The sequence below is a fragment of the Pagrus major genome, chromosome 6, assembly GCF_040436345.1.
Source record: "Pagrus major chromosome 6, Pma_NU_1.0".
Lineage (NCBI taxonomy): Eukaryota > Metazoa > Chordata > Actinopteri > Spariformes > Sparidae > Pagrus > Pagrus major.
The window spans coordinates 28,481,545-28,495,711 of record NC_133220.1 but is presented as its reverse complement, the minus strand read 5'-3'; the positions used below and the strand labels follow the sequence as shown (position 1 = coordinate 28,495,711).

The 14,167-nt window shown below is 42.3% G+C and overlaps 1 protein-coding gene across 1 annotated transcript in view; it reads left to right on the top strand.

Moving 5' to 3' along the window:
- The window catches only part of cdh4 (cadherin 4, type 1, R-cadherin (retinal)), a 77,799-nt gene that overhangs the window by 15,857 nt on the left and 47,775 nt on the right, over positions 1 to 14,167 (top strand). Inside the window, exon 2 of the mRNA XM_073468468.1 lies at positions 9,716 to 9,871. Coding sequence (XP_073324569.1) covers positions 9,716 to 9,871 — 156 coding nt within the window. The remainder of the gene's footprint in view (positions 1 to 9,715; positions 9,872 to 14,167) is intronic.

Below are 14,167 nucleotides of genomic sequence, written 5' to 3'. Positions count from 1 at the left end.
TTTTCCCAATCCTACATTTCATTCCTCGGTCTGGTTAATGGTCTGAGGTGGAGGCAGCGACGTGCATGTGTGTGTGTGCGAGTGCACATTCTAGAGAAAGCATCTAATCTATTTTTGAGCAGATACAAAATGTCAAAGCGCCCGGGACTTCTTTCTCTCGTCTGGGTAACGATGAATGACACACAGGATGGAGGAGGAGGGTATTGGAGGTTTAAGACTGAGACATCAGAACCGTTCACGGTCAAAATTTGAGAAACGTCCTCCAGATATCTGTGATCCATACAGGCTTCGGATAAAAAATATCCCTTCTCCAAAGAGTTCATATCAGTTCTTCAAAAGAGAGCCAAGCGCTTTCATTTGAAGGTTATTTATTGGATGTGCTGGCGGCATTCAGAATGCTTTCTGCCGATCATTAAAAGACGTATTACTCGACAATGCCTCTGCTCTCTCAGATGTTTGCTTCTGAGCGTCTCTCCACACTCACCTATAACTGGATTGTCTTTTCCTCTTATACATCACATTAAAAACGGAGGAAAAACATCAGCCCCAAAAGGTTTCAGCTTTGTTTCCTTAAATTGTCAAGAAAAAAAAGTCTCACTCTATTATCTTTAAATCCAAATCCACTTCTCGGGAACATTACCTCAGGAAACCTCAGAAACTCCAAGGACTCAATTCAATTGACCGTGTGGGAAAGTGGAGTAGAATGGCTGAATAACAGTGTCAGTACCAGAGCAGACAATCCGTCCTCAGGTGGCGACTCTTGCTCGTATATATTGATGGGACTCTTGCTGCTTCCTCCCGACTGGAAGGAAATGGGAGGAGGGTGAGAGACAGAAGGAGATAGAGATAGACAAACTGATGTGGCTGCAGATATAGACAGAATAGGAGAGCACACCAAATGAAAAGGAGGCAAAAAAAAAATACATATTTCAGAGCTGCATGGAGCTTGGTTCATTTCCCATTCAGTTTCCGATCCATAATGGACTAGCATGCCTGTGTGCCGGGGCCCAGACGCAGCTCTTCTTTATGAGTATCAGGGATAACTGTGTGCGACGGTGGCTGTCAGCGGCTCTCACTTGAGAGATATTAAAGCTGAGCCCTCTGCAGCTTCTCCCTCACAGGCCTCCTGTGTGACTATTTTTAAAAAACTGTCCGCACCGTTCCCTTCTCATGATGCCACTAAATTGACAGGTTTTACCCCTCTTTATCGCATGTGAGGCTGTTATTGTATTTTTTTGCAGGAAGGGAAAGCTTCAAGGCTGGCGGAAAAACTTGAGGTCCCACGTTTTCCATAATTGGAAATTTTGTTTCCATTTTGTCAGCCCATCTCTCTCATTCTTTCATCCTCTGCTTCCCTATTTCCTCCCCTGTCATTTTGTTGGATGTTTGTGTGGATGGCCTATCAGACTATTTGAATTCCTATTCCCCATCAAAAGCAGGGCACATCAGCTTTGAAGAGTGACAGGCACACAGCAGGAGGGATCAAAGCGATGCAAAACTGAAATTTAAGAGGAAGTTAAAAAGCATGTAGTTTTGCCATTTCCCTCATGTTCAACAAAGAGAAAACAGATCCTGTATAACAGCGGGGAAAGATGAGACATTATCAAACACAGCGATTTTCAAGGATGCCTGTGTAGCTTGCAGATGCACAGATGCGTTTGATAGGGCTGTTTAACATAGCAGTTCACCCATTTGCAGTGACTCATGTTAGCGGCAATTCCAGCATCCCCACGAGTGCAAAGGTTTATTGTCAGATCTGAATATTTTAACCCCAGTGGTGACACTGAATTCAGTCTGCTCAAGATAGAAAAATCAATAGTCTATTCCAGCATGGCAGTGTCATTTTCTTTCTTTAAAGCCACTCACTGAGGTGCCAGACCTGCTATGAATCCTCGACTGAAACATACAAAAAAAATTGAGAGCATATTTTAAAACCATTAAATAGCTTGCCAGCAATTCCCCAAGTGACAGGCAGTAGCGTAAAAAGGAGCAGTAAAGCAAGCAGAAATTAGACATACGGGCTTGCAGCTGAAATTACTGGAAATTTAGACTGCTTGAGGGAAATCTGAGTCATTTCAAGGGGGGAGAGTAAAAGCATCAGACAGCAAATGAGATCTGGTTATCTCTCAACCCTGTTTGAAAAGGTCAAAAATCTTATGATTGTTTTCTGCTTCCTCTGAATCCACATGATTAATCAACCGTCAGGTGCTCTGAGCACTTTACATCATTATTTAAATATTGAACTATAGAAATTTACAGTCATGCTTTCATCCCCACTTGGTAACCATATTGTCATGTAGTCTGTGTTTGTGTGCCTACGTAAATAGGCGGTTAAGACAGGAGACAGAGTCTTAAAGCGGAGCAGGCTTGTGGGTATATGAGGCATCCAGTCAGTAAGTAGTTTCTATTAAAGGCATCCAGACATTTGGCAGACGCCGTCTTAATTATGGTTGACAGCTATGACAGCTAAAGCGTGACTGAGAGGCCGCCAGAAGGGCTCTGTGATAGCCTGTCGGAGCCCTGAGTGTTTGGCATCACTTCCTCCCACAATGCACCTCAGGAAGGAAATGGCATTAATTTGGCTTTTATCTCCTGCATATTATGTATTCCTCAAACTCACACACTCCGACCCCTCATACCAAACTGTTATAACTGCTGTGTATGAGGTGCTTTCTATACTTGGCTAATGGCGCCATCATTGCCATGTACTGTCTCATCTAGTATAAATACCTGACTTTAAGCTGCTTGTCTCACTTGACTAAACATGTCTTTGGCTCAGGATTAAGACAAAGAACACAATTTTTAGAGCACAGGTAAGTAATAATTTTAATATTACGAGTACATTAAATGTAATTAAATGTAATGGAATATATAATGCAAAAAATGTTTTTTGTGTTTTATTATGCGCTCATTTCACATAGAAACATTTTCAGGTGATGTAGTATGAAGAGCAAGGATGTCTGCATATGGAGGTGAATGTTGTGGGCTGATGGGTCCAACACAGTGTGTGTGTCCCGTGTACCCAAAGTGAGCATTAACCTATTTTAAATTAAGCTTGTACGTTAACGTCGGTAATGATTTAACTTACTCATTGTGTCCGTCTCATAACATTAACCACATGTTTATTACTGTTACCATGACATCAAGGGTCACCTGACAAACGCAACTGACTTATTCTTTTCCTGCACATCCAAAACTCATAAAATGTAGAGAGTGAATGACACTTACAGAACGTAATATTTTTATTTATTTATTTATTTATTATTCATTTATTTATCTATACAGTTTAGAGTTACAGGGACATTGCACATGGATAACATTTCTATAAATGTGCCAGTGTAGCCATCTTGGCTAATTTTCACCTGCAGTCCCTGTGAAGGTGTAGTGGTGTGCTATTATTGCCCCATCCCACATTGGACAAGGAGTTATGAATCCCAAACATGAGGAAAAGACAAAAAAAAAAACAGTCCTGTAATAGATTACATTTTAATCATCATTCAGTTTCCTATTTTCTGAGATACACTTAAATTAAAGGGGCACTACGTAGTTTTGGAGAAGAAATTCAAACTCAGAATTTTAATATTTACAATATTAATGAGGAGATGATACAAACTCAGGGTGTTTTTATTTTTTCATTAACTGAATAAACAAGCTGTTCTCAGAGGAAAATAAGGTCCCCAGAACACTGTTTGAAGATAGAAAGGTGGCAGGGTCCGCCACATATAAACAAAGTAAAACAGAATGAAACTGTGTTGTCCTTTAAGGTCAGTTTGTTTATTCAGTTTGTTGAGGCAGAAAAAAATCAGTCACTGAAAAGCTTTCTCTTCTGATTAAAATTCCCTAAAACTACATAGTGCACCTTTAAAGCAGAATAAAATTAGTTTGGAGCTCTTTCAAAAAACTGTTTCTACATGTGGCAGGAAGTAAACAAATAAATTAACCCCATGGATTAGTCACCTGCATAAGAGTCTTCTTTTGTGGCCACCTGCTGGCTAACATAACTAGCTGCCTATTCATCTGTATCTGTCCCATGTGAGAATGTGTTTGTTAATTTAGCATGTGTATAGGCTAGTAGAAAACTTAGTAGCGGAGAACTCTGTGCAATGGCGACTTACCCAGCAGACTATTATGATGACGTTTTAGGACGATCATGCGGCTAGCCCTGATGTACGTTAGCTACAATAGCTCATCCACAGGCCAGTTTTGAGTTTACTTTCAGAAACCTTGAATTAGTTCATCTTAATTTGGAATAATATCCATGAAATTCAAGTTTTTTAGTCTCATGCTGCTTTTCACAATATACATTGTTTTCTGCAATTCCCAAATCTTTACAATGGAGGTAGTGGGAGAGAAGTTAATATGACTTTATGAGTTTATACAATCATAAAAGTAAGACCCACACTGAAAAATGCCAGAATTGTCTCGTGTTCTAATGTTTTGTGATGATGCACACTAGAGGCAGAGCAGCTGTTTATATGCAGAGATTCGACCTTTACAGAGCAGGTTAAACGGACAGGACCTGGTTTGGAGTTATGACACTTGTACTTTATCCAGATTTGTTTAACAACCCCTATTTTGCATACATCTGTGACATTTACACAGTGTTAGTGGCAACAACATGCAGCACTGTCCTGATAGTAGAGTAGGTGAGTATGTTTTATTGTGTTGGATAGATCTGTGGTATTGAACGATCCCCTGGTATCCTGCCTGTGGCTCCTGAGCCTGTGTAACCTGCGGGGGGTGTTTGATGTGCCCTTAAGGCAAAGTGAGGTGACTAAGCCCATAAAGAGCTATAAAATAAAGAGAGAGAGAGACAGAGAGATGTGTGTGTAAAGCCAAAGGACTACAACACAGGCCTGAACCATTAAGCGTGGACGAGACATAAAAGAGGCTATCAAAGAGTGTAAACCACAGATTCCCATTATTGTGTGACATTAGCCCATAGCACACGGTAGCCCTTCATGATCCCACGGGTGCCTGCAGCACACTGTCCTCTAATGACTTCCTGGTTGAATGATTGTTGTTTCCTGGAAGCGAAACACTGCCAGGGAACGAACCACGGCTCTGCGCACGCTTGTCTTTTGCATAGCAGAATGCCGCTTTGTCCATTTTAGCGGCATTGCTAGAAAATAAGTCGGACACGGAGTGAATGGATGAAAAACAGAGTACCATCAAATAAACACCAAATTAGTCCCTGTTTGTGTAGGCATCAAACTATTTATGCAGATGGGACGATCATACAGGGCTGGATCAATTAAAGGAGATTTGGACAGACTGAAACTTCACAGTGCGCTAATTAGGCAGCCAGCCGCTACGCTCGATAAATGGAAATGTATTCTGTTCCATTCCTTTCCTTTGCTTCTATCTGTTTGTGTGCCGTTCGTCACCCCAAGGAGTTTAACAGAACCGCTATTCTTCATCTAATTTCCCCCAACTCTCCCATTGCTTTCGCTCCCTGTGTCTCCCTACCTCCATCCCTCTCCATCCCTCTCCATTTTCCTTCTCACGCTGATAGCTTTGTCCCACAGGATCCCAGCAGTTGTCAGTAATCAAGGAAATCACTCTCAAAGAGCTACAAATAGGTCACTTATCTGATGTCTGGTCTGATCTGACAGAGACAGACAGCCAGTTAAGTCCCTTGCATCTGCCTCCCTCTGCTATTCCTTATGTGATTAGTAGCCATTCTATCTGCCAGGAGGTACTGAAGTTAGAGAGACAATGAAAGACAGTGATAGAGGGAGAGAGAGAGAGAGAGAGAGAGAGAGAGAGAGGGTGGAAATCCAAGCTTTCATCATTAGCATTCCATTCAAATGGCTCAATTGAGCAGTTGTCACTCATGGGATTCCCAGGACTCCGAGAAGCCATGCTTCTTCATTTATTCAATTTATTGATATAAAGACTCTTCATTAAGAGACACCGGCAAATGTGACATCTGGTCTCAGGTGGTCTTGATGTGGAATCTTAAACAGGCGTGGAAACAGAGGCCGCGTGACGTGTAAGAGCTCTTTGTCTCCTCTTGGGGCTATTACACAAATGTGCCAACTATACACGGTCCGCTTTGAAGTCCCAGTGAAGAGAGACACACACATATTCAGACACGCAGCCGTGCACACGTCGGAGTGAAGAAGCAGAGACCCGTGGCAGGTGAAAATTTCATGCGTGCGTTTCCCACACGACGGCCCTGTGAATTATTGAACTGAGCTGGTCGTCTTGATCCACGCTTTGGTGTGCACACAGAGAATCGCTTACCTGTCAAACACTCCACTACACACACATACATGGCTACAAGTCTTTTTTTTTCTTTCTTTTTTTTACATGTTTCTGCAACTGGAGCAGATGGGACTCTCTGTGGCACGCCTCAGTTCATCTCTTGTTTTTTTGAACAGTGCGGCTTCAACATGTTTGTCTCCTTCACAGATAAGACAGAGGATTTCTCCAGCACGTTCTCATTACTGAAATGCATAATCCGTCTGTTCTGCTCCACATTATCTGTCTGTTATCCAAACAGATGACACTGATGATGAGGGTGAATGATGGAATTATGTTATTACTTATGCCATGATTTCATTCGGCTTTGATTGGCAGATGGTGGGTGTCGTGAATAATAAATGTAATTTGTCTTACAGTATCATTGTCACGCCAGGGTGATTACATGTATAAGTAGAGCAGCCTGAGCGCACTGATTGATAGGAGCTACACAATACTGCGCATTACACCTGAACCTGCAGGCTCCACGTATGGATCAAGTGTGAAGTGAGCTCAGGAAATGAATATTGCGCGTGTGAAAGCTTGCGGTGGAGTGCTACACTGTGGGTGTGGGAGGACCACGTTGGAAATTAAGAGAGAGGATATCATGTTCAAACAGAGAGATGTTTTATGCAGAAGGCGCCGTCACCGCTGAACGGATGAAGTAATTTCATTTTCATGCATGATGTGCAACCCCACAGACCAGGAAAATTGCATGGGGGGGAAGAGAAAGATAGAGAGAGGAAAAAAGAGCCGAGCCTTCCCTTTTTTCTCCATTTGACTGTGATTATTCCCTCTGACTTGTAACCATAGTGATGGTTCGGTCCCAATAAAAAAAAGAGTTGATGCTGTGTTGTGTTCAGAACCAGAGGGTGCGGTGGGAGAAAAGATGGTATGAAGATATTCTGCCTTTAAGATATCGAACTGGTCCAGGATCCTTTGATCTGTAGCGCTGTGTTTAAGAAGTCTTCAAACGCTGCAGCCTTATGGAATAATTCCTGTTAATCTGTACAATTACTGAACATGAACACTGAACAGATTACAGGTAGAGTATGTATAACAGTTTGTACTGGAGCTTGTTTAAGACACGGATTACCAATATGAGGCTCGTGACCCCCCAAAAGGTCATGAGATCAATCACTGTGGTCGCGAGACGAAGTCTGTGGCAGGAAACAAAATTCAAAATACTGTTTTACCTCTTCAGACTAGGGATGGCACATCAAGGACATTTTCCCACCGGTCAATAAAGTTGTGACAACACCGACAGATTATACCAGACATTTTACAAGGAAAGATCTCTGCCGATGATGTTCAACAACGTTGTCTGTAGAGCACTTACCTTAATCTGCGGTCAAGCTTTCACTCTGGGCTCCATCGTGGCAGCCTGACTCTTGTGGTGAGCTTGAAGGTGAGTGTGTTGATCAGAGGTGTTGTGTCCAGATGCTGACTGCGGTCACGTGAGTGCAAACTGCCACCTTCATCAGACAAAGTTTACAAATGACCTCATTAACGGTATCAGGTTCCCTATTAGCATCGGGTTTAAATCCAAAACAGTGCAGAATAGGAGTTTTTTTTTTTTTTTGCTTTTTGCTTTGACTCCAAATCTTCTGACGTCGTCTTGTCAGTCAACTCTCTTTACACATGCATGTGATGAGTAAAATTTGACTCCTGTGACTCCGCTGCTGCTGCACAAAGCAGCAACTTTTAGTTCATAATTTTTTGAGGAACTTTTTAATTAATAACACACTTCGTATTTAACACTTAACTAGAGTTTTTTATTTGATGAACATGGGCACTGATATGCAAAAATGAACAAAGTGGGTTTTATTTTTGACGACTTGGGGTCAGCGGGCGAGTCATGTAATCAGCAGGCTTGGGGAGAAATGGAATGCATGTAACTGGATTTCATAATTAGGATACAAAAAAAAGGCAACTCTATTCTGGTGAAGTTACAGAAAAAAATATGTTATTAGATTACAGATACATTCTGTACAAAAGAGGATTACTAACAGGATTACAATCTTAAAATGAGTAATTATATAGTACTCTTTAACTGTGCACATGACAGCACTTCACAAGTGTCACAACATCACTCTGGTCTGGAATCAAACTGAATACACAAAGTCATCTTACTGATGTTTCTTTTCTCTCGTCTTTATTCGCATGTGTTTGGTACTGAGGTAATACAAAAGTAATGCATTACTTTAATATTCAGATCCTTAGACTTTGTTACTGACCAAATGTTTCAACAGGTAATTAGTAACTGTAGTGGAATACTTTTTTTTATATGTTTGACCAAACACAGTGTAACACCAACTACAATTATTTAAATTAAACAGTCACTAATGAACTGAACTGCTCAAAACTCATGGACCTACTGCCTATGAAGAAAAAACACAAAATACTTTTTGGCTGGGCTTTAGAGATGCTGTAGGAGGATTTTGTCAGCTTTAGACAGAGCCAGGTTAGCTGTTTTGCCCTGTTCTCAGTCTTTGTGCTAAGCTAAGCTAACTAGCCGCTGGCTCTAGCTTCATATTCAGACATGGAAGTGGTGTCAATTCTCTCATTTGACTTTGGGCTAGAAGTTAAATATGACATGATATTACATTTTGGGACAAAACGTGTTCCTGGAAAAACCTGTACAGATACCACAGGGATTCAGTAAATGAAAGAATAGTATGATAAAAGGTACTCTGAAGCTTCAGAGGTGACAGCTTTGTATGCCAACTTCCAGACCAACCAATTTATGTAATGTCACATTAACGTTGCTGTATTGTGTGGTGACAGAGTAGAATCCTTGAAGCCCATTGAAAATCAATGGCCCAGGCAGAACTGCTACAGTCCCTTCTCCCTTTGTCTTCTCTGAAGTCAGCAAGGTGCTGAGCGAAAGTATTGATATTTTTATTTCCATGGCAATGTAGGAGCTCTCACTGAAAGTTGCTCAAAGTAAAATATATCACTCTTTAAATGTCACATTCTGAACTGCGCGTGAAATAACAGCCGAGGTGTTAAAGGTGGAACAGGCGAGCTGAGATATTACGCCAAGTAGTTGAGAATAACGGCATGAATCATTTTCACATCATCCAGCCAGGTAGCTCTGAGAAATATCGCACAGCTGGCCGTAAGGTCATTTTAAGCTTTTTCAAGGTCTGCAGAGAATCTGCCGTGAAGGCAGAGCAAAGCAAGAACTCAACAGGTCAAACAAAATATTCTGTCGGTGGATCTGTGTCTCACTGTAAACATTGTTCAGTTTTCACCTTCGGGCTGTAGGTTCACAGTGTCAGCACAAAAGAAAGCTTGCAGTAGAAATGTTGTCATTAATGTATCAAACATCCCACGTTCTCTCTCTTCCCACAAACAATTTATTCCAAAATGACATTTTATGTCACTGTGCTCGGAACATTTTGTGCTTTTGATCCAAACCAGATTTTCTTCTCTGTTGAACTTGTTTTTCTGGTTCTGTCCCCAGATCCGCTCGGATCAGGACAAGGATGTCGGCATCCGCTACAGCATCACGGGAGCAGGCGCCGATCAGCCCCCGAGTGGGATCTACAACATAGACCCCATCAGCGGCAACATGTTTGTCACCCAACCCCTGGATAGAGAGGAGAGAGCCTCCTTCCATGTAAGGAAAAACTATTTCTGCTCCCCCTCTAGCTCCATTCATGTCTGTCTCATTATCTCCCAATTATCCCTGTGGAAATGTGCCTCACCTTTTCTCTCCCCCATCTACCTTTCATTCCAACACTAATGTTTCCTGTCGAACAATCACAAGTCGGAGCGCATTCAGAGAGCTCGCCGCACTGTTAGCTGCTGTACAGTACCCTCACACCAGCCTCCACGGGCTCTGATTGATGCCAAAGCCAGCAATGAAATGATGAATGCCTTGGCAAAACACACAGCCACTTCAGCTGTCATTTAGGTTGAGGTTTAGCTGCACAGAGTAGCTCGGGATGGATAGAACAGAGGGAAAGAGACAGAGCCGAGGTGGAGTGCAGGAAAACTGTTGTCTTTGTTCTTTCCATCAGAGCTAATGAGCAGGTGCAGCTTCGAGTGTTTGTGTGCCTGCAGAGGTATGTGTGCGTGTGTGTGTGTGTGTGTGTGTGTGTGTGTGTGTGTGCACATGCATTGAATACTGATTGATATATGATGTGTGTTTATACCATAAGAAGAGGCAGGTCTTTCTTTTTTTCCCCCCATCTCTTCTTCTCACTTTTTCTCTGTGTGCTGCTCCCCGTTTCCCTTCACCACCCTCACACATTGTTGCACGCTCTCCTCGTGCACTTTCCAGCTGTGCTGTTCAAAGGTGCGGGCTGACAGCTGTACAGTTAGCCTGCATATGGCCCATAGGACTCCCCGCCACACACACACGAACAGGAGCCGGGAGGTTTGGGTTCATGGCTGCCCCTCTGGAACCTCGGGTTAACCAGCTTTGTGAATGAATTAAATATGCAGACCACATGAGACTTGCGCTAACGCTGGGCCAGCGGTTCATACACACACATTACAGGTTTCAATTTATATCAGCAAAGACTAACACCTCCACTCGAGGTGAGCGCCGGTGTCAGACTCACAACACCCACGTGCCTGTCAGCCTGATAGATGGCTCGGCTGCAGATAGAGCTAATTCAAAAGCATGCTGCTGTCTCGGAGGAAGAGTGGAATAAAGCGGAGTGGATCTCTTCAGTGTCTCTATCAGTGCACGCTCTGAGCGGTATGCACACATTATAAACACCAATGCGCACACACACACACACACACACACACACACACACACACACACACACACACACACAGAGTATGTGCAGTGACTGCAAACACAGCCCCAGATGATTGTCTCCTTGATTGGTTTGTCTCGTAGTTCCGTGTGTGTGTGTTTAACATTTAGTTTTAGATGAGCCTCTCGTTGCCTCAGCTCAGGCTCTGGACACTGCTGCTCATGTGTTTCTCTTCTCTCCATACCTGCTCTCACACTCAACCAGCAAATTGGGATCAATAAAAGTGGCCAGGTTATTGCGCCCTGGGAAAGGACAAGCGCTCAGTAAACAGTTCTTATTTGACATTGCCTGTAGTGAAAACAGCATGTTAGGTTGAGGGCACTTCAAGTTGAATACGGTGGCTATTTAGCTTCCCGTGGAGCCGTGCTGTTTGTGATGTGATGTATGATTTAGTGTAGGAGAATGCAGCCAGTGTTTGACCCAGGGGAAATTTAGTCCAATGCTTACTTTCTTTCAAGTTGACAGGAAGTTCCCAGCACTGTTGTGCCCTCGCAAGGCCAAACTTTGCTTGTTAGTTTTGGGTTCAAGTGAAAAGAGAGACGAGGCTGCTGTTTTTGACAGACTAGCACCAGGGGGAAGTGATCTGCGAGGTGAGGAGAGTGGGTGTTAGCCTGAGACTCGGTTTTGTCAGACAGATCCACTGTGAGTCAGCAGGGCACAAGGAGAATTCAGCAAATACAAGAATGTCTGAAAAAAAAAAAACATATTTGTGTCCGTGAATGCATGTACCTTTATGTTTGTGTTGACATGGAGAGGAGGTCGTGTAGATCTGGTCCTATCTGTGTGGAGGCACCTGCAAGTAACTCAAAATCCTCAAAGATCCGTGTTCTTTGTATATGTTTAAAATCAGTTATAATTTTGTCGTCCTGATTTTCCATATTGTACTTTTTAGTATTTTCATCTGTTCTGTGCACTTGAAATCTATCGCATGGCTGTCCGTCCTCGAGGAGGGGTCCGTCCTCTGTGACTCCTCCTGAGTTTCCTTCAATCTTTCTCCATTAAAGGAGTGTTTTTCTCCAGTGTTTTTTCTTACACGACTCGGGTCTATCTGATATCGCCCTGCTGGTGTTATTATGATCATCATAATAAACGTTGCTCAAGGACCATCATTTCAACTTATTAACAGGCGACGGAAAATTGCATCGGCAGCGAGCTGTCATAGCTGAACGGTTCAAGGTTGTTGTTTTTTTCAGCAACAGAAACGCTTAGATCAATCCTCACATGGTGTATTTCTCCTGCCTTTTTCCTGAGTCGCAAAGCTATGACATTACAAAAGTGTGATTGGTCATTTTTAATGGAGGTCCTGGAGCGACGTTAATTATGATGATCCAGGAACAACACTTAACACCGTATAGACAAGAATAATAATCCCCCTGAGACAAATTTGGTACATTAGGCTGTATAGATAAAATGACTTGACTGAAAGAAATGTTTCACTGCTGGAAAGATCCTTGCATAAGCTGAGCTGTCTATGCAGTAGATCATATTATATTTTTGAAACGGGCGCAGAGGAAAAGGGCTGTGGTATTCCCATTTGCTCAAAAGGTAGAAAACCTACAACGATGCACTGCAGCACACAGAACACTGGAGTTGGGCAGTGCTTGGTTTTGCCTAGGAATCCAGTTTTGAAAAGGGGAACAGTATAGCAGCCAGCCGGTAACAAACAGTACTGTATTACATCTAATTAGTACAGTAAAATATGTTGCTGAAAACATTCTCAGTGATGAATAGAGGATCGTGGTTCATATTTAAACAGCACTGCCCAGTTCTACAGTTTAATCAGAGTTGTTTCAGCCTCTATTGTAACTGAACAGTGTGCTAAAATATGTTCTGAAAGCATTTTAGGTGAGAAACAGACAGCATAGTAACATAATCTTGGTTTATACTTCATCAGCACTGCCTGGTTTTGACAATTTGATTTGAGTATGGTGAGACGCCCCTCACTCGATCCGAGAGAGAGAGAGAGAGAGAGAGAGAGCAGTGGCTCTCTCTCTTGATCCGATTACACTCTTTGTGTCCATGGATGCACACACACAAAATGTGGAACAACAATCTGTGGTCGATAACAGTCCTAGAATCCACCAGACGACACATTTTGCATTATTAGGCGTAGTTTTGCGCGTCGGGGGGCTCTGGGTGCAGGAGAAATGTAGATGTTTAATACTGTTTGTCTGCATATATCACAATCATTATTGTAGTGATATGAAGCTGCTTGAAAATCAGCAAATTTCCAAATTAATGTGTTTTGCTAAGTTCGAAAAATATAGAAATTCTTGTTTATGATTACAAATAAGCCAGTGGCTGTGCGAAGTCACTAACATTTGCTAATGAGCTTAAAAACAAAATACAGCTGAAGTTGATCTGAATGTCATCAGTTTTGCAGCCACTTGGTCAAACACCAAAGGACTGAACAAAGTGAAATTTCGATCTGTTAGTGATTCGAAGTAAAAAGTCAGGGAATCATAAAGCCATTAGGACACATTCTCTGAGGATGATGTATCCTGTGAAATGTTGGACCAATCCTTCTAGTAGTTGTGAAGATATTTCATTGAATATGTGAAAACTTTGACTTGCTGGCGGCACTGGAGAAAAAATCAGAGGATCATGAGAGTCATTACAATTTGTCTTCTAGGGACATTGAATGTTTTATTTCAAATTTCCGTGCAGACCATCTGATTGGTGGTTGGCTAGGCTAACTGCTGGCGAATTTATTTAGGTTTGTTCATTCAACCCCACAAAAGTGCCAGGGCTGCACGTCCATAGCTTTAGGTAGTTTGAGTAAAGCAGCAATAGCTACAGTGTTTGTTGAGAAAAAGAAAAAAGCACCACGTACTGTACAAGATTGTCAAGGATTTGTGGAAGTACCATGCAAGTATGGTTATATATCGGATATATAAGAGGACCGATGGGCCACATACAAACTGTATTCCTCCTCTGTGGTTGGTCCAGTCCTGCTAAAGCTCACCCTGCAGAATACCGTCGATTCACACACACACATTTGCACTCTGTGTGGCGCACACACTCCTCCAGGCCCCTCAGATCACATTTCCAATTCCTCCACTGAGCACACAAACTCAGACACACCTAAACAAACACACACATATGTGAATATAGAGATATACCAAAGAAATTTAAGAAAATAT